The following is a 21,455-nucleotide window of genomic DNA, read 5'->3' as shown; positions in this document are numbered from 1 at the left end:
TCGCCGCGGAGGCGTGCCAGCGCAGCAAGGCCGGTACGGCGCCACCGCCGCGGGTGGCCCGGCCGCGCGTCGGCGGAACCCGGCGCGCGGTATTCCAGGGGTCCCCCTCACGGGGTTTGGCGCCTCGCCATTTGTTCACCGGGTCGCCGGTAAACTGCGGTAGGTGGCGCTCGACTCCGTGGTATATCGGATGCGGTGTGCCGGAGCGGGGATATATTTTCCGGGTGACCAACCCAGCCGAAGCGAGTCTCCGCGTTCCTCACGCCCGTCGCTCCGCTCTCTGGTTTTGTTTCCTGCCGCCCGCCCGACAGCCAAAGTCGTTTCCCCGACGAAGGAGGCGTCCCCTTCCCAGGATGCATCGGCGCCCGGCGGCGGCAGCCATTCTACGCTTGTTTAAAACGCCAAGGTTTCCGCTCAGCTCAGCGGTGAGAGACTCACTCGCTCACCCACTGGCTCATCCGCTCGCTCACCCGCTCATTCGCTTGCTCACTCACCCACTCGATAACCCGCTTGCACGCTCACCCAATCGCTCAACCTGCTCGCTCATGGACTTTCTCACCCACTCGCTCGCTTGCTCAGGCACTCGGTCACTCACTCGCTCACCCACTCGGAACAATCTCGGGCTCACGGCCACCGCTGTGGTTGACATCTCGGCATGAGTACTCGTGTTGCCGGTGGTACCCTCAGTTTCACCGTTGCTCTTGAAATCCCCTACCCCCCCCCCCTAGGTGTCATCCACCTGACGGAAGAGGTGAAGGAAGAGGACGACGACGATTAAGGGAACAAGAAGAGGTGTCCGCGAGAACGCGGCCGCACGGGGAGGAGGGAGCGGGGGGAGAATGCAGGACGCCGCCGCGAACGGCCGTGCGTCTCTCACCGTCGTCATCCCGACGATCGTTACAGAGCCCCAACGACGAGCGGCGTCGTTACCGGATGAAGAAGTGGCGGTGCGGGCGGTGCAGGTGGTGTGGGCGGTGCCCCTTCTCCGCTCACAAAGAGTTTCTTCAAGTGTTCGATTCTCGTAGAAGGGAGAGGGAAAGTTGTATCGGCATTCTTAGCAGATTTCATAAAAGTGTACAGTAGATTTAGCGACCCTAGGGAGCTACTGTTTGTATGCCCACGTTAAATGGTGATAACTTTAAAATGACCCCCAAACGATTTTATAACCACACTTGCATTTGGAATATTAGAAACATGCTTTAATAATGACGATGACGACGATGCTCAACCGTCAAAGACAGGATAACAACACGTGACGATTTCCAGACGCACGCATTTTGTTCAAATGCTCTCACTGCGGGGAGAAAATGGCTTTTGATTGTATTCTTACCCCCAGGTATCCTTTTTTGCAAGAGACTTTAGCCCCCCCCAACGCCCATATCGATGTCTGGGTTTTAATGTGGAGGTCGGCGAAGGTAACTCTCTCTATGGCCGTCCTGGGTGCTCTGGGTGAGTCGACCCACGCACGCGGCACCTGGGTCTGTCCCCTTCGTCACGGCCTCAGGAGGGCCGCCACCTCGTCTGGCGCACAACGCCGTGGCGGACGTCGCCGCCAACTCGACAACGAGCAGCGGTTGTTGTTTGTTTGTTGTTTGTTGGTTGTTTGTTGGGCCAGCGACGCGCGCCCTCTCCCAACACGCGCGTGCCGCACCCCGACCTCAAGCGCGCCCGTGTCCGTTGTGACGTGGCCCGTTGTGACGTGGTCCATTGTGATGATGAATGGTGTCAGCCAATCAAATCCATCGTCGCACGCACGCGCCTTGAGTCACCCCCCCCCTCCCCCCCCCAAGATTGCGTTTTTAGACTTTGAGCGACAGCATCTCGGTGCCTATATATCGACTTGCCGCATTTGGCAAAGAAATGCACCCCCTTTTACCCGATGGGTGGCATTTGCACCCAAAAGTTGCTGCAAAAAAATAAAAATAAACTACTAGCGGTGTATTAAAAGTTAATTTAAAAAAACTAAGTGATGCAAAAATATGTAAGACACGCAAAAAAACATGACACTTCAATACAGCACGTTGATAAATTATCCCGTTACATTTGTGGTGGTTATAAATTGACGAATAAAACTTCTGATCAGGCAACACATGTATCGTCTTTTATGCAAGGTCCCTAACACAAAGGGTTTATCGGTGTTGAGTGTGTGTATCTGTCCCTTAACCCGATGCCTGGGGAGGTATGGCCTCTATGAGCCCTATCACTGGGCAATTCGCTCCCTATCACTGGGCAACTTGCTCCCTATCACTGGGCAACTCGCTCCCTATCACTAGGCAACTTGCTCTCTATCACTGGGCAACTCGCTCTCTATCACTGGGCAACTCGCTCCCTATCACTAGGCAACTTGCTCTCTATCACTGGGCAACTCGCTCCCTATCATCCTCCGGCTGGGACCTAGGGGAGGCTATCTGACCCCACCGTCCCGGTCCGTGGGTTCTGACCACTGGCCTCACTGAGCTCCGGCCTTTAGAAGGACATCAGAGCTTGGGGTCCAGGGTCCTCTCTTCAGCCCAGGTCTTCGTTCTTCAGCTTGCAGATGACTGAGCCAGACCTCTGAGAGGTCCGGCTTATATACTGGTTCGTGGCTTGCTCCGCCCTAGCCACGCCTTCCTTCTGGAACATTCTGGAAGGTTATGTCATCCCCTGGTTCCCCCCTCCCGGGGCCCCGGGGAATGTGTCCCAGGATCCGTTTGCTGGGTTTTGTCGTTGGTCCCTTTTTGGGCCCATGGACATTTGCCTTGTCGTGGTTTATTTATTTCAGTTTTTTTTTTGGTATAGCCTTGTGAGCCATTCGGCTCTTGAATCGGGTGCAACCACAACAAAAAAACAAAAACATTGCTCAACCTATATCATCTGACCTAATAATTAAGAGTAATCAAATTAGTAAACAATAAATCTATGTTTTAACGGAGCTGTGAATATATAAGCGTTTTGCGCATGCGCAAATGTGTGCTGTCGCGCGCTGAGTGGTAAAATAATAAGTAAAAATCTCACTAAATCGTTAATTAAACTACCTTAAAGTTTAGGGATGGGAAAACGGAATAGCCTATGCCAAGCAGGGGGCTTAGGGCTTGCCGCCCAGCAATGTTATTTTTCTACGCGAACCCCGCGGTTAGAGAGCCAAATCCCTCGCAAGCGAGCGTCGTCGCTTCAAGACGATTCTAAAGGAATCTACAATCGTCGATTCATTTGCGCGATTGAAATAATCGATTCTTGGCGCGCTCGGATTTTATTTTAAACGGATTTTATTTGAAATTAATGAGTTATCTTTTCATTTGTATGTTATGTTTTTAAGTTTTCAGACGTTTTAAAATGTTTCCCCGCTAGTAGCAGTATATATCGACTCTATAGCACAAAGTACTCACATGACAGATTGCCGTGACGAGGCCTAGTCCCGTGCAAAGCCTCCGGCCTCGCCTAGATTGCCCGGCCGGCCGTGGCCTGGGCCGCTACCACCCCCCCACAATAATCCTATTTAATCGCTATATTTTTAGTATCTACGACCCTATAATAGTAAGTGCACACATTGGGGTGGAGGGGGAGAGAAGAGGACGTGACACTTTGATGAATTTACCTCAGCGTCGCGTGTAAATTTTTGGCATTTTGAAAATCGGCCATGTCCATATATTTTATCTGTCTAAAACGCCGCCAACAACAGAACCATCATCTATCTATTATTACTATATAATCGGCCACTTCCATGTATTATATTGTCTAAAACGCCGCCAACAACAGAACCATCATATAACTATTATTACCATATATCGGCCACGTCCATGTATTATATTGTCTAAAACGCTGCCAACAACAGAACCATCATCTATCTATTATTACTTTATTTCGGCCACGTCCATGTATTATATTGTCTAAAACGCCGCCAACAACAGAACCATCATCTATCTATTATTACTATATATCGGCATCGTCCATGTATTATATCTGTCTAAACCGCCGCAAACAACAGAATCATAATCTATATATTATGTCTATACATCGACCATGTCCATGTATTATAGCTGTCTAAAACGCCGCCAACAACGGAACCATCATCTATATATTATAACTATATATCGACCATGTCCATGTATTATATCTGTCTAAAACGCCGCCAACAACAGATCCATCATATATCTATTTTTACTATATATCGGCCATGTCCATGTATTATATCTGTCTAAAACGCCGCCAACAACAGAACAATCATCTATATATTATGTCTATATATCGGCCATGTACAAGTATTATGCCTGTCTAAAACGCCCCAAACAACAGAACCATCATCTATATGTTATGTCTATATATCGGCCATGTACAAGTATTAAATCTGTCTAAAACGCCACTAACAACACAACCATCATCTATCTATTATTACTATATATCGGCCATGTCCATGTATTATATGTCTAAAACGCCGCCAACAACAGAACCATTATATATCTATTATTACTATATATCGGCCAAGTCCATGCATTATATCTGTTCAAAACGCCCCCAACAACAGAACCATCATATATCTATTATTACTATATAACGGCAATGTTCATATATTATATCTGTCAAAAACGCCGCCAACAACAGAACCATCACCTATCTATTATTACTATATATCGGCCACTTCCATGTATTATAGCTGTCTAAAACGCCGCCAACAACGGAACCATCATCTTTCTATTATTACTATATATCGGCCATGTCCATGTATCATATCTGTCTAAAACGCCGCCCATCATCTGTCTATTATTACTATATTTCAGCATCCTCCATGTATTATATGTCTAAAACGCCGCCAACAACAGAACCATTATCTGTCTAAAACGCCGCCAACAACAGATCCATCATATATCTATTATTACTATATATTGGCCATGTCATGTATTATGTCTGTCTAAAACGCCGCCAACAACAGAACCATCATATATCTATTATTGCTATATATCGTCCATGTCCATGTATTATATCTGTCTTAAACGCCGCAAACAACAGAACCATCATCTCTCTATTATTACTATATTTCGGCCATGTCATGTATTATATCTGTCTAAGACGCAGCAAACACCAGATATAATACATGGACTTGGCCGATATATAGTAATAATAGAGAGATGATTGTTCTGTTGTTGGCGGCGTTTTAGACAGATATAATACAAGGACATGGCCGATATATAATAATAATTATAATAGATATATGATGGTTCTGTTGTTGGCGGCGTTTTAGACAGATATAATTCATGGACATGACCGATATATAGTATAGTATTCTGTCTAAAACGCCACCAACAACAGAACCATCATCTATCTATTATTACTATATATCGGCCATGTCCATGTATTATATCTGTCTAAAACGCTGCCAACAACAGAACCATTATATATCTAATATTACTATATATCGGCCACGTCCATGCATTATATCTGTCTAAAACTCCACCAAAAACAGAACCATCATATATCTATTATTACTATATATCGGCCATGTCCATATATTATATTGTCTAAAACGCTGCCAACAACAGAACCATCATATAACTATTATTACCATATATCGGCCACGTCCATGTATTATATTGTCTAAAACGCTGCCAACAACAGAACCATCATCTATCTATTATTACTTTATTTCGGCCACATCCATGTATTATATTGTCTAAAACGCCGCCAACAACAGAACCATCATCTATCTATTATTACTATATATCGGCATCGTCCATGTAATATATGTCTAAAACGCAGCAAACAACAGAACCATAATCTATATATTATGTCTATACATCGACCATGTCCATGTATTATAGCTGTCTAAAACGCCGCCAACAACGGAACCATCATCTATATATTATAACTATATATCGGCCATGTCCATTTATTATATCTGTCTAAAACACCGCCAACAACAGAACCATCATCTATATATTATGTCTATATATCGGCCATGTACAAGTATTATGCCTGTCTAAAACGCCGCAAACAACAGAACCATCATCTATATATTATGTCTATATGTCGGCCATGTACAAGTATTAAATCTGTCTAAAACGCCACTAACAACACAACCATCATATATCTATTATTACTATATATCGGCCATGTCCATGTATTATATGTCTAAAACGCCCCCAACAACAGAACCATCATATATCTATTATTACTATATATCGGCCACTTCTATGTATTATATTGTCTAAAACGCCGCCAACAACAGAACCATCATCTATCTATTATTACTATATTTCGGCCACTTTCATGTATTATATCTGTCTAAAATGCCGCCAACAACGGAACCATCATCTTTCTATTATTACTATATATCGGCCACGTCACGTATTATATCTGTCTAAAACGCAGCAAACACCAGATATAATACATGGACTTGGCCGATATATAGTAATAATAGAGAGATGATTGTTCTGTTGTTGGCGGCGTTTTAAACAGATATAATACAAGGACATGGCCGATATATAATAACAATTATAATAGATATATGATGGTTCTGTTGTTGGCGGCGTTTTAGACAGATATAATTCATGGACATGGCCGATATATAGTATAGTATTCTGTCTAAAACGCCACCAACAACAGAACCATCATCTATCTATTATTACTATATATCGGCCATATCCATGTATTATATCTGTCTAAAACGCTGCCAACAACAGAACCATACTATATCTAATATTACTATATATCGGCCACGTCCATGCATTATATCTGTCTAAAACTCCCCCAACAACAGAACCATCATATATCTATTACTATATATCGGCCATGTCCATATATAATATCTGTCTAAAACGCCGCCAACAACAGAACCATCATCTATCTATTATTACTATATATCGGCATCGTCCATGTATTGTATCTGTCTAAACCGCCGCAAACAACAGAACCATAATCTATATATTATGTCTATAGATCGACCATGTCCATGTATTATAGCTGTCTAAAACGCCGCCAACAACGGAACCATCATCTATGTATTATAACTATATATCGACCATGTCCATGTATTATATCTGTCTAAAACGCCGCCAACAACAGATCCATCATATATCTATTTTTACTATATATCGGCCATGTCCATGTATTATATCTGTCTAAAACGCCGCCAACAACAGAACCATCATCTATATATTGTCTATATATCGGCCATGTACAAGTATTATGCCTGTCTAAAACGCCGCAAACAACAGAACCATCATCTATATATTATGTCTATATATCGGCCATATACAAGTATTAAATCTGTCTAAAACGTCACTAACAACACAACCATCATCTATCTATTATTACTATATATCGGCCATGTCCATGTATTATATGTCTAAAATGCCGCCAACAACAGAACCATTATATATCTATTATTACTATATATCGGCCACGTCCATGCATTATATCGGTTCAAAACGCCCCCAACAACAGAACCATCATATATCTATTATTACTATATATCGGCCATGTTCATAGATTATATCTGTCAAAAACGCCGCCAACAACAGAACCATCACCTATCTATTATTACTATATATCGGCCACTTCCATGTATTATAGATGTCTAAAACGCCGCCAACAACGGAACCATCATCTATATATTATGTCTATATATCGGCCATGTACAAGTATTATATCTGTCTAAAACGCCGCAAAACAACAGAACCATCATCTATCTATTAGTACTATATATCGGCCACGTCCATGTATTATATTGTCTAAAACGCCGCCAACAACAGAACCATCATCTATCTATTATTACTATATTTCGGCCACTTTCATGTATTATATTATCTAAAACGCCGCCAACAACAGAACCATCATATATCTAATATTACTATATATCGGCCATATCCATGTATTATATGTCTAAAACGCCGCCAACAACGGAACCATCATCTTTCTATTATTACTATATTTCGGCCACGTCCATGTATTATATTGTCTAAAACGCTGCCAACAACAGAACCATCATCTATCTATTATTACTTTATTTCGGCCACGTCCATGTATTATATTGGCTAAAACGCCGCCAACAACGGAACCATCATCTTTCTATTATTACTATATATCGGCCATGTCCATGTATCATATCTGTCTAAAACGCCGCCCATCATCTGTCTATTATTACTATATTTCAGCATCCTCCATGTATTATACGTCTAAAACGCCGCCAACAGAACCATTATCTGTCTAAAACGCCGCCAACAACAGATCCATCATATATCTATTATTACTATATATTGGCCATGTCATGTATTATGTCTGTCTAAAACTCCGCCAACAACAGAACCATCATATATCCATTATTACTATATATCGGCCATGTCCATGTATTAAATTGTCTAAAACGCCGTCAACAATGGAACCATCATATATATTACTATATATCGGCCATGTCCATGTATTAAATCTGTCTAAAACGCCGCCAACAACAGAACCATCATCTATCTATTATTACTATATATCGGCTACTTCCATGTATTATATTGTCTAAAACGCCGCCAACAATAAAACCATCATATATCTATTATTACTATATATCGGCCACGTCCATGTATTATATTGTCTAAAACGCCGCCAATAACAGAACCATCATCTATATATTGTCTATATATCGGCCATGTCCATGTATTATAGCTTTCGTGACTGCAGGAATTCATATTCTTTGGTTCTTTCGGTAAAGTCATGTAGGTAGAAAAAATATAATAGATCACGACGTTTCGATCGCAACACAAGCGACCATCTTCAGATGTGAAACAAACACAGGACTGCTGACGTAGGAGAAAGAGCCGCTGCAACAAGAGGTTATATAGGATATTGGTGGGCCCAACCCACTGATAAGTGGGTGGAGCTAGAGAAGGAATTTGCACATAAATGTAAATGTGGGAGATTAGCATGTCAACGTGAGACGGCCCAATGTCAGAGAGCCGGGCAACAGGAACAAAAACCCCTAAGAGCAAGAGGTACACATGATGTGAGACACACAGAGAGTCGGAATAACAGCTGACATAGGCTGGTAGGAGGGAAACATCACAGTCAGTTAAGAATTTACTTGGTTAATAACGTTCTTCCAATGATTGCTCAGTTTGCACCCATCTCGGTTGAAGTTGTCTGTGTTTATATATCTGGATGGCTTCATGAGCAAATCTCTGAAGGTTGCCGGTAGGTTTGCAGAGTAACTCCGTCTTGGAAAAATCAATTTCGTGTGAGCCCACAGCGTTAAAACAATGATCGGCAATGGCAGAGGTATTGGTCCTACCGTGTTTCAGATCTGCCTTGTGTTCACGAACACAGTCCGAGACATGTCATTTCGTTTCCCCAATGTAACTGCTGCCGCAACCATAACTCCGTTTCTAGACAACAGGGTATTGCATGTCAGGAATCACATCCTTTACAGATGGGATTAAATCACACACACAAACTGACACACACTGACACACACAGAGGATTCATAATGGTTGTCTCTCTCTCTCTCAGGGGATTCATAATAGCTCTCTCTCTCAGGGGATTCATAATAGCGCTCTCTCTCTTTCTCAGTGGATTCATAATGGCTGTGTCTCTCTGGGAATTCGCAATGGTTAAGACGGAGACATCGAGATGCTGGGTTTCCAGCTCTGGGTCCATGTGTATCAGCATCTCCTTTGGCCGCGCGTCTCTTCAAGGAGGGTCCTGGCGGCATGGCCTCGCAGGGACAATCAGAACACCCAAGGCAACGAAATCAACAGGACGTAGCAAACAAAGACAGCCCGGTCAAGACGGGGAAACGTTTTAATGTTTGCATTCACGCTCTCGAGCATCCCGGCGGAAGCGGCGAGAAGAAGCGATTCACGGACCGCCCTTAAAAGCTGGGGGCTATGATCAAGCGCTTGGAGCCAACGGAGAAAAACAAAAAAACCGGGGGTCCAAATTGGTCAACGGTGGCTTCCCCTAATACAGGTTTTGTATTTATTTTGGTGTTAGATCCCTTATCAGTGACTACACTCAGACCTGTCAACCCCTTATCAGTGACTACACTCAGACCTGTCAACCCCCTATCAATGCCTACACCCAGACCTGTCAATCTCTAATCAATGGCTACACCCAGACCTGTCAACCCCTTATCAGTGCCTACACCCAGACCTGTCAATCTCTAATCAATGCCTACACCCAGACCTGTCAATCTCTAATCAATGCCTACACCCAGACCTGTCAACCCCTTATCAGTGCCTACACCCAGACCTGTAAATCTCTAATCAATGCCTACACCCAGACCTGTCAATCTATAATCAATGCCTAAACCCAGACCTGTCAACCCCTTATCAGTGCCTACACCCAGACCTGTCAATCTATAATCAATGCCTACACCCAGACTGTCAATCTCTAATCAATGCCTACACCCAGATCTGTCAATCTCTAATCAATGCCTAAACCCTGACCTGTCAACCCCTTATCAGTGCCTACACCCAGACCTGTCAATCCCTATTCAGTGCCTACACCCAGACCTGTCAACCCCTAATCATACAAACTCCACTCACTCTCACTGTAGAATAGGGGGAGATAGAACAGGGGGGAGATTATACAAATTATCAGACAAGCTACTTCACGTGACTTTCAGCCACGGATTATTCAATGCGCATAACTGTAGTTTGCGGCTACATGAACCAACTGTTCGATCAATAAAACACAGACACAAGACCATGTATTATTAGGCCCACCCTAGACTCACTGGACGTGTGCGACCCACTCGGCCCAAACTCAGTCCGGTGGTCGTCTGGACCTTCATTGGTGTCTACGCCTTGGTAATTGAGACGTTAACTACTTTACCTGATATACAGGAGGTCGTGGTTGTAATTACTGGTAAAAGCATCTCAGTGTCTTGGGGTTCCCTCCCAGTTTCTTGCGTTTCTCTCCCAGCTTCCAGAGGGGCTCTGCGTCGTTCTGCTGGGCTCGCCCCGCATCGCCTCCTTCACCCGCGCGGGCAGCGACTCGAAGAGCTCTTCCTCCACCACCAGCCCCCCGCGCCTCAGCTCCGCGCACTCCCCCAGCTCGGCCGGCAGCTCCGTCAGCCGGTTCCCCACCAGCTCCAACCTGCGCAGCCTCCTTAGCCTCCCCACCTGGCCGCTGAGTTCGCACAGCTCGTTGTTGGCGAGCGCCAGTGTCCGCAATCCCTCGCACCGGAACAACTCATCGGGCAGACGCCGCAGGGCATTGTCCGACAGAAGAAGGGTGCTCAGCTGAGTCAGCAGCCACACGTCGGGCGGCAGGGCAGCGATGGCGTTGCGGCTCAGGTCGAGGACGCGCAGGCCGTGCAGGTGGAGCAGCCCCGCGGGCAGCTCGCCCTCGATGAGGTTCCCGTCGAGGAAGAGCGAGCGCAGGGCCGGCGACCCCGCCCCCGCCGCGAACCGTGGGACGCTCACGAGGGCGTTGTCCGAAAGGCGCAGGACGGCGAGGCGCTCCGAGGCGGCCGCCGGCAGCGACGCGTCATCGCCGTCGCCCAGCGAGCGGAGGCCGTTGCGGGACAGGTCGAGGTCGCTCAAGCGTCCCAGCGCCAGCAGGGGCCGCGGAAGCTCGGCGGGCTCCAGGCCGCAGCGCGTCAGCCGCAGCGTCTCCAAGCCGCGCAGCTTGCTCAGGGGCGCCGGCGACTCGAGGCGCACGCCGCCGTTGTCGAGGGCGAACGCGCGCAGGCCGCCGCCAGCGACGGCGGCCAGGCCGGGCGGGAGGCGGGCGACGCTTGTCGTCAGGCGCAGGCCCCGCAGGCGCCTGAGGCCGCCCAGCGGCTTAAGGAGCGCGGGCGTCAGGGGCCCCTCCAGGGACAGCTCCTCCAGGTGGCGCATTTCACGCAGCCAGCCTGGGACCTCCGCCTTGACCGCAAACTTCACCTGCAAGAGGGCGCGGGGGGGGCGGACGCCGCGAACGGCAACGGTGAATATCGGTCCCCGACACTGCGACTTAAATACATTTGGTGGGGGAGGTGACTTTTTGGTGATGTCACGGCCGGGTCAGTGGAGCCGAATGGACCGCTCCGACCGACCCACCCTCGCGCCCGCCCGCCCATCCACCCACCCACGCACCTCCAACTGGTGCAGCTCCTCGCTGAGGAAGGCGAGTGCGCGATTGTCAACGCTCACGGTGCAGTTCAGCAGCCGGAGTTGGTGCAGGTTCACCAACTGCACCACCGCCGCCCCCAGCGCCACCCCGTGCATCGAGTCCAGCGTCAGCACCTTTGGTGGGGGATTGGGTATGAGGGTGAGTGAGTTGGTGGGTGAGTGGGTGTGTGGGTCAGTGGGTATGTGGGTGAGTTGGTTGGGCGAGTGGGTGAGTTGGTAGACGAGTGGATGTGTGGGTGAGTGAGTTGGTGGGTGAGTGGGTGTGTGAGTTGGTGGGTGTATGGGTGAGTGGATGGGTGTGTGGGTGAGTGGGTTAGTGAGTGAGTGGGTGTGTGGGTGGGTGTGTGCGTGGGTGGGTGTGTTGGCGAGTGAGTGGGTGAGTGAACAAGTGGGTGGGTGTGTGCGCGAGTGGTTGGGTGGGTGTGTGGGTGAGTTGGTGGGTAAGTGGGTGTCTGGATGAGTGGGTGGGTGTGTGGGTGAGTTGGTGGGTCAGTGGGTGTGTGAGTTGGTGGGTGTATGGGTGAGTGGGTGGGTGTGTGGGTGAGTGGGTTGGTGAGTGAGTGAGTGGGTGTGTGGGTGGGTGTGTGCATGGGTGGGTGTGTTGGCAAGCGAGTGGGTGAGTGAGCAAGTGGGTGGGTGTGTGCGAGAGTGGTTGGGTGGGTGTGTGGGCGAGTTGGTGGGTAAGTGGGTGTCTAGGTGAGTGAATTGGTGGGTGAGTGAGCAGGTGGGTGGGTGGGTGGGTGCATGGGTGTGTCCACGGGCACCTGTATCTGAGTGAGGCGGTATGTGTCCACTGGCACCGCTGCCAGCTTGCAGAGGCGTAGCTCGCTCTCGCCCTGCGCGTTGATCTCCAGTAGCCCCGTCAGATGCGACAGGGTCCATGCTTGATCCACGTTGACCTGCCTCAGCTTATTTTCGCTCACCTGCAGCAGCAGCAACAGCACCAGCAGCCAAGCGTGGATGGATTTTATTTGTTTCAGCAGCGAGGGCCCAATGAGCCGTACCGCCCCATGTTATACATATGTAGTGAGCAGCTTCCGAGACACATCGCGTAGAGGCCTTCTTATTTATTCTCACACTGGACGATACGTATATGTAAACATCTCTACGTAGCTACACAACCCCATCGTCGGCGTCCAACTACACAGTTACTTGACTTAGCGCAGCCAGGACTCAGGACCCCCTCATGTACACCCCGGTGCGGCCAAGCCCCGCCTCCGGCCACGTCCCCTTCCAGAATCTTCAAGCAGGTTCCCGGAGCTTGCGGTCTGACTCAGCCTTTGACCTTTACTACCGATACGCCCCCCCCCTTATAATTAGTCATTACATAACTTGCCCATAACTATAATTACCCCTCCAGGCCGACAGGTGGCACCCTGTCATTACACATAGACTAACACGGCCCATAGACTCAGACAGAGACCCAAAGACTCAACATCCCCCCATATAGCCTCGATGGACTGTTGGGGCAAGTGCTGTTAGCGAGCACCGATGCAGGCCAGGCCAGAACGGCACACGAGGGGGTGGGTGGCCAGCACCACGCTCACCACACAGAGACCCACAGTTTGTTGTCCTAACCCCGCATCTCAGATCAGCGCGGTCGGCTCCGTCCAGTGTACGGCGTGCGTGCAGCGCACAGCGTGCTCTGCGAGTGGCTTCTCCTCACCTCGGACAGGAAGACGGAGAACTTGGATGCGTAGCAGGGGTCGTACTTGTCCACTAGGTGCAGGAGGAAGGCGAAGTCGTTGCGCACATCCGGAATGTCGTCCACCCCCGTCTCCTGGCGCGTCTCCGCGAAGCTGTACTCCTTGAGCCTGCAGTGTCAGCGCCCCCCCCACCCCCCAGCACAGAGAACTCAGTGCCCGTCGACCCTTGTCCCGACGCGGAAGATCTCCCACGAAGCCAATAGTAAAACGTTACATTTAGATCTTTGTTGCAGTGTCGCCGTCCGCGCTAACCGCGTCTCCACGATCGCCGAAAAGCCCGTAGGCCAAAGCCAGAAGGCTGCCAGACGGCGATCCGGTGCCACACAACCGCTCTGCGGCAGCACCGCCGCCCCCCCCCCCTCTCACCTGCAGGTCACCACCCAGTAGACGACGTAGGCACAGGTGAGCGCGTAAACACACATCGTGGTCGCGTAGGCCATCCACATCATGCGGAAGATGCGCCACAGCCCGTGGACGCAGTAGAAGTTCCCGTAGCCCGTGATGTACTCGCCTTCCACGCAGTGGATGTGGTAGCGCATATTGGGGCAGGCGTAGCCGGTGTACGCGAGCACCACCAGCGCCTGCAGCAAGCGGGCCGCCGTCTGCAACACGTATATCCTGTGGAGCCCGCCGCCCGCCTCCGTGTGAGCGCGGAGTTTCTTCACCTTCTCGAAGAGAGCCTTAGCCTGCTCGCCCTCCTTCTTGTCCAGGATGCGATCATCCGATGGCGTCCGCCGGTCCTCGCTCTGCCCCGGGGGGGACCGGTCGGGTGGTGCGGCCTCGCCGGGGTCGACAAACTGGACGGAGGGCCGGGGCGGTCCCGGTGGAGACTCAGGAGGCAGCTTCTCCATGGGGATTTCGCCGGATCTCGGGTCGCTGGGTACGTGGGGTTGCGTGGACATCGGGCAACGCGTCATGACGCAGAGACGCACAGAGACCCATAGAGACTCACAGAGACCCTTAGAGACTCAGAGACCCATAGAGACTCACAGAGACCCGCAGAGACCCACAGAGACCCATAGAGACTCACAGAGACCCATGGAGACTCACAGAGATCCTTAGAGACTCAGAGACCCATAGAGACTCACACAGACCCACAGAGACCCACAGAGACCCATAGAAACCCACAGAGACCCATAGAGACTCACAGATACCCGCAGAGACCCATCGAAACTCACAGAGACCCGTAGAGACCCACAAAGACCCATACAGACTCACAGACACCCACATCATTATGCACATACACACGCACACAAAGATCCCCTGTATAGCCTTAACAGACTGTAGGGGCAAGTGCTGTTAGCGAGCACTTATGAAGGCTGGAATTGTACAAGAGGGGGTGGGTGGCCAGCACCACGCCTGGTCGCCTTTGTCTCCCCAGTGGCGATGTTTACCAGGTACTCATTTGAGACCGAGTCGACCTAGGGGAGGCCCAGAACTGGTTCAGATAATCGTCGCTGGTCTTGGCCGTGAGCGGGAATCGAACCTGGGTCGCCGGGTTCATAGCGCAGGTCGATAACCGCTTCACTACCGCTCCCCACAAAAACAAAACAAAGATCCCCCGTATAGCCTTAACAGACTGTAGGGGCAAGTGCTGTTAGCGAGCACCTATGAAGGCCGGAACGGTATACGAGGGGGTGGGCAGCCAGCACGACGCCCGACCGCCTTTTGTCTCCGCAGTGGCAATGTTTTTATTCACCACACCAGGTACTCATTTGAGGCTGAGTCGACCTAGGGGAGGCCCAGGACCGGTTCAGATAATCGTCACTGGTGTTGGCCGTGAGCGGGAATCGAACCCGGGTCGCCAGGTTCATAGCGCAGCGCGCTAACCGCTACACTATCGCTCCCCACAAGGCAACAAAGTCGCACACACAGACACGCACACAGAGACACACACAGAGACACACACAGAGGCAGACACACACACAGGCAACAAAGACGCACACAGAGACACACACAGGCAGACACGCACACAGAGACACGCACACACAGAGACACACGCACACACAGGCAGACACACACACAGAGGCGCACACAGAGACACACACACACAGACACACGCACACAGAGACACACACACACAGAGACACACACACAGACACACGCACAGAAACACGCACACAGAGACACTCGCACAGAGACTCGCACAGAGACACGCACTCAGAGACACACAGAGACAAGCACACAGAGACACACACACACAGAGACACACACACAGACACACGCACAGAAACACGCACACAGAGACACTCGCACAGAGACTCGCACAGAGACACGCACTCAGAGACACAGAGAGACACGCACACACAGAGACACACGCACACACAGAGACACGCACAGAAACACGCACACAAAGACACACACACAGACACACACACACACACACAGAGACACACACAGAGACACAGACACACACACACAGAGACACACACACAGAGACACACACACAGAGACACACACACAGAGACAGACACACACACAGAGACACACACAGAGACACACACAGAGACACACACAGAGACACACACACAGAGACACACACACAGACACACACACAGACACACACAGACAGACACACACAGAGACACACACACACAGACACACACACACAGACACATACACACACAGACACAACACAAATGTCTCCCCGTGTAGTCTCCCTGACGGGCTGCGTGAGGCTGACAGACACACACAGACACACACACAGACACACACACAGAGACACACATACAGACACACACAGACACACACACAGAGACACACAGACACAGAGACACACACAGAGACACAGACAGAGACACACACAGAGACACAGACACAACACAAATGTCTCCCCGTGTAGTCTCCCTGACGGGCTGCGTGAGGCTTACAGAGACACACACACAGAGACACACCCACACACAGAGACACACCCACACACAGAGACACACACACACACAGACACACACAGACACAGAGACAGACACACAGAGACACACACACACAGAGACACACAGACACATACACAGAGACACACATACAGACACAACAACAACAACAACCGCCATTCGCCACTAAGTGGCGGTGACGTCACCACGACGCTTGTGCCAGGCTATGTGCACCCTGAGGCCACATGAAGTGTCGAACGCCCGCTGGCAGGAGGTCACGGGGCAGACCGAGGTGCCACGGGTCGACTGACTGAGATGACTGGCTGATGCACCACCTGTGCCCCCTACTGTGCCAACCTGCTGTGCTTTAGCCACCCGGCGCTCCGCTCGCTGTTGTGAGCGTCGCTCCTCCGCCCTCCGTTGTTGTTGGAGGGCGACTGCCTCCAACTGCCCAGTAGCATCCTTCACGAGCCTCCTCCACAGAGGCCGATCTTGACACCGCTGGTACCAGTCATCGGCAAGTCCACTCAGCTCCACGTCCTCCTGTACCACATCACTCCATCTCTTCTCTAGCCCGTGCCGCGCCCGCTTAGCCCCCTCAATCCGGCCAAACAAAAGCTGTTTCGGCATGCGGTGGCTGGGCATGCGGGCTACATGACCCAGCCATCGCAGCCTTGCCTGCCGGAGGAGCTCACCGATGGGACCCTGCCCAGATCTTTCAAGGATTTGTGAGCTCCTCACACAATCCAGTCTGGTTAAACCCAGGATGGATCGTAGGCAGGCCAGCCTAAATGTTTCTAACCGGCGAAGATGTTCCATTAGGGGGTCCACGTTTCGCAAGCGTAGAGAAGGGAGGGAATGACCGTGGCCGAGAAGACCTGAAGCTTAGTGCGGAGCGACAGACCAGGTAGCTTCCACACAGCGTTACGCAACCGATGAAAAGATATTGCCGCTCGACTGATTCGGAGTGAGACCTCTGCTGTTAAACTGGAGCCAGTCATAAGCACACTGCCCAGGTATGGGAAACTCTCCACTCTCTCCACAACTGCCCCATCACCGATTGGGAATTGTGGGGGTGGAGTGTCCGATGGTACAAAATACCCAGGCAGGTGCTTAGTTTTGGTGGGGCTGATGGTAAGGCCCCACCTCTTAATGGCACGCTCCAGTCTCAGCAGCAGCGTCTCCAACTCCTCCTCTGACTGAGCAGCTATTACCAAGTCATCAGCATACATAACGTGGTTGAGCAATAGGGAGCCATCCCTTGACCGCACCCGGGCATCGATTAGCCTCCCATTATATCTGTACCATATGGAGATTCCCCCGGTACAGCTATTGAAGGCTTCACGAACTACGTGGTCAAAATAGATGTTAAATAATGTGGGAGCCAGAGGACATCCCTGTCGCACCCCAAGGTGTACAGGGAATGGCTCTGACTCCCGGCCACGTAGTTTTACCCGGGCCCGCTCACCATCATGAAGGTCCTTAATGATCGTGAGCAGAGGTTCGGGTACTCCAAAAGCACGAAGAACGACCCAGAGCCCAGGCCTACTGATGGTATCATAGGCCTTGACCAGGTCAATAAAGCAGAGATGTAGGTCTTGTTGGAATTCCCTACACCTCTGCTGTAGCAGACGGACAGAAAATATGGCATCTGTGCAGGACCGCCCTTTCCTGAAACCGCATTGGGGCTCCGCAAGCCTCTCCTCAGCGTGCCTGGCAAGGCGATGCTGAATAATCCTTGCCAGGACCTTTCCCGGCACACTGAGGAGTGAGATGCCCCTGTAGTTGTTACAGTCTGTGCGGTCCCCCTTCTTAAAAAGGGGGACCACCAGGGCATCCTTCCAATCCTGCGGAACCCGTCCAGTGGTCCAGAATGTTGTTATGATGTCATATAGGGCAGTCTGTGCACAAACGCCACCCTCCCTCAGCATTTCGCTTGGGAGATCATCTCTGCCCGCTGCCTTTCCTGGTCTCAGACTCCGGATCGCCTTCAATACTTCCTCAGCAGATGGCACCTCAGCCAGCCACTCACAGGGGGTGACTTCATCCAATATTTGAGGCACCGCAGCCTCAGCAGGGTCATCCTCACTTTGTGCCACGATGTTTTCCTGGCTGAGGGATTTTCCCTCCCCCAGGACCTCACAGAAATGCTCAGTAAATCTGCGAACCTGTTCCTGGGGGTCGGAAATTGGATCACCGTTTTTTCCCCTAATGATGGTAATAGGTGTGGCGCTGCAGGTTACTTTTTTGATGGAGTTAAATAGAGATTTGTGATCACGGGCCACTGAGGCAGACTCCATCTCCTCAGCAACCCGCGACCACCACCCATCCTTGCAGCGCCTCACGGCTCTCCGAACCTCCGAGCGAAGGCTGCGGTAAGCCTCCTCATTCTCTGACGTGGGATTCTGTAGCCGATGACAGTGGGCCTGTCGCTTTTTCTCAACCATCGTGAACAACTCCTCTGTCATCCAGGGTGTCTGGGGAGGTCTGGACCGCGTACCCAAAGCAGCCATTGCAGCTGCATGAGTCACAGTCCTAAACCTCGCCCATTTACCCTCGACATCAGGAGGAGTCGGGGACGATGCCAATCCCAGCCGCAGGCGATGATGAAATTCTCGCTTGCAACTTTCATCAGATAACTGAGACCAGGCCACTTTAGGTTGGAATGGGGTCCTGGGTGTACACCCACCACCGGAGTGGAAGAATGGCAGGCGCATCTTACAGATGACTAGTCGATGGTCAGAGGGCAGATCAGCTCCACGGTAGGTCCTGGTGTCAAGGACATGGGCTCGCATTCGCTGGTCCGTCACTATGTAGTCCAGCAGATGTTCTTGCTTGGACCCGGCATGCATCCATGATGTTGTGTGGATGCGCCGATGCCGGAACAGCGTGTTGGTAATTACAAGCCCATGGGCTGCACAAAAATCTAGCAGCCTCCTACCGTTGTTATTGAGCTGATCTGGCCCATGCCCTCCAATCACTCCAGACCAGGTGCCAGTATCATGACCAACTCGGGCATTGAAGTCACCCAACATGATGACTCTATCCCGAGGGGCCACTTTAGCCAGCACCTGTGACAGGAGGTCATAGAAGGCATCTGACTCATCGGCTTTGCCTGCATCCCTCCACGGATGTTCATCTTCGGTGGGGGCATAAGTAACCACGACCACCATTCCTCGCCTCCGGTTGATGGGAATGCGAGCCCAAAGTAGCCTGGGGCTTACAGCTTCCCACACCTCACCGCCACGCTCCCACGCCCCCTTCATTCTTTTGTTCAAAAGAAGACCCACACCCTGTTGTTTGGCAGTCTGCTGCCCCGAGTAGAGGACTGTCCACCCCTCATGGTGGCAGGAGCCAGAGCCGGTCCACCGGACCTCCTGAATGCCGCATAGATCCAGGCGGTACCGGTCCAGCTCCCGACAGAGGAGTGGCAGCCTCTCCTCTGCAGTGAGCGTTCGAACATTCCACGTGGCCAACCGTAGTGACTTTTCGTTGTTTCTGGAGTAGCCCCGAGGGTAGGTATTCAATCTCCTGGCTCCGCCAATTGGGGTTTGGCCAGGAGACGTCATAGACGCCTGGCCCCCCGGGGCCTCCGGCACAAGCTTAGTTGCTACATATTTCAGTTTAATTCGTAGTTTCGTGGTAATTAATTGAAGGTGGAGGGGTTACCAGCCCCTCGCACCCGTCCAGAGCCCCCGTTTAGCCCCTGTGGTGGACACATATGCCATGAGGGGAGGAGCCAATCAAAATTGGATCTCCCCCCACAGCGCTGTCCACGACAGAGTTGCCCGTCCGGCACCGCGAGGAGGTAGGGGTTGTTTTGCCGGACAAAACAGACACACACACACAGAGACACACACACAGACACACACAGAGACACACAGACACACACAGACACAACACACACAGACACACACAGACACACACACACAGAGACACACACACAGAGACACACACACAGAGACACACACATAGACACACAGAGACACACACAGAGACACACAGAGACACACACACAGAGACACAGACACACACAGAGACACACACACAGACACACACACAGACACACACACAGAGACACACACACAGAGACACACACACACAGACACACACACAGACACATACACAACACACACAGAGACACAGAGACACAACACAAATGTCTCCCCGTGTAGTCTCCCTGACGGGCTGCATGAGGCTGACAGAGCCCGCGCGTCTTTGTGGACCTCAGGCTGAGGGCGAGAGGTCGGCTCCACTCTCGCACTCACCGCCCTCGTTGTGTCGCTCGCTCTCGGTCACGATTTTGTTTTATTATAGTCGTAGTAGTTGTTATTACAGTTTTAGTTATTATAGCAGTTCATGTTTTTTATTACTATTGTAATTGTTTATATTATTGCTGTTGTAAGTTGTTGATGTTATTATTAGTGTTATAGTTATGATTGTAGATGTTGTTATTATAGTAGTTATACTTATGATTATAGATGTTGTGGTGGTGGTTGTTCGTCTCCTCAGAACACACAGCCGCCTTCTCCCGCCAAAACGCGACACTTTGGTGGTGGAGGGAGAGGGTCGTGTGGGCGAAACCAACACGGGCAGCGGGCGAGGGAGGGGTGAATGTAACCGGCGAACTTAAATTGTTTTAATTTAGGGGGGTACACAGCAAACTCCACCTTTCACTAACGCCAGCGCGCCCCTCTTGCTTCTTGTCGCTATGGATGAAATAATTAAACATCAAACAAATTCGCTACATTTATTCAGCGCGTCTTGAGTTTTGATGGTTTTCATTCCCCTCCCCCTCTTCCGGGCTA

The 21,455-nt window shown here is 50.4% G+C and overlaps 1 protein-coding gene and 1 long non-coding RNA gene across 2 annotated transcripts; one reads left to right on the top strand and one right to left on the bottom strand.

Annotated features, from left to right (window-relative positions):
• Window positions 1-329: 329 nt before the first annotated feature.
• LOC142908912 (uncharacterized) lies at window positions 330-1,952 on the top strand. The gene is made up of 2 exons (XR_012932031.1): window positions 330-425; window positions 729-1,952. It is a non-coding gene; the product is annotated as an uncharacterized LOC142908912 (long non-coding RNA).
• A 7,786-nt stretch (window positions 1,953-9,738) lies between these two features.
• On the bottom strand, window positions 9,739-21,177 carry LOC142908902 (volume-regulated anion channel subunit LRRC8E-like). Its single transcript, XM_076059555.1, has 6 exons — window positions 20,916-21,177; window positions 14,147-14,656; window positions 13,741-13,888; window positions 12,839-12,997; window positions 12,039-12,188; window positions 9,739-11,846 (listed from the first exon to the last, which is right to left on the bottom strand). The coding sequence occupies exons 2-6, from the start codon at window positions 14,629-14,631 to the stop codon at window positions 10,836-10,838; spliced, it is 1,953 nt and encodes a 650-aa protein (XP_075915670.1). The 5' UTR covers window positions 14,632-14,656; window positions 20,916-21,177; the 3' UTR covers window positions 9,739-10,835.
• Window positions 21,178-21,455: the final 278 nt, after the last annotated feature.

The sequence above is a fragment of the Petromyzon marinus genome, unplaced genomic scaffold (assembly GCF_048934315.1).
Source record: "Petromyzon marinus isolate PM22_M1 ecotype Great Lakes invasive population unplaced genomic scaffold, UKy_Petmar_22M1.pri1.0 PM_G_Scaffold_11, whole genome shotgun sequence".
NCBI classification, from domain to species: domain Eukaryota; kingdom Metazoa; phylum Chordata; class Hyperoartia; order Petromyzontiformes; family Petromyzontidae; genus Petromyzon; species Petromyzon marinus.
Note: the sequence above shows the minus strand (reverse complement) of the source record. Positions and strands in the feature narration are given on the sequence as shown.

Bases quoted from the DNA above. Each gene is read 5' to 3' on its own strand.
- LOC142908902 (XM_076059555.1), bottom strand. From the start codon at position 14,631: ATGGAGAAGCTGCCTCCTGAGTCTCCACCGGGACCGCCCCGGCCCTCC. The intron at 12,998-13,740 runs GTGAGGAGAAGC...CTGCTGCTGCAG, and splicing joins TCTCCGTCTTCCTGTCCGAG to GTGAGCGAAAATAAGCTGAG. The intron at 11,847-12,038 runs GTGCGTGGGTGG...GCCCTCTTGCAG, and splicing joins AGGAGCTGCACCAGTTGGAG to GTGAAGTTTGCGGTCAAGGC.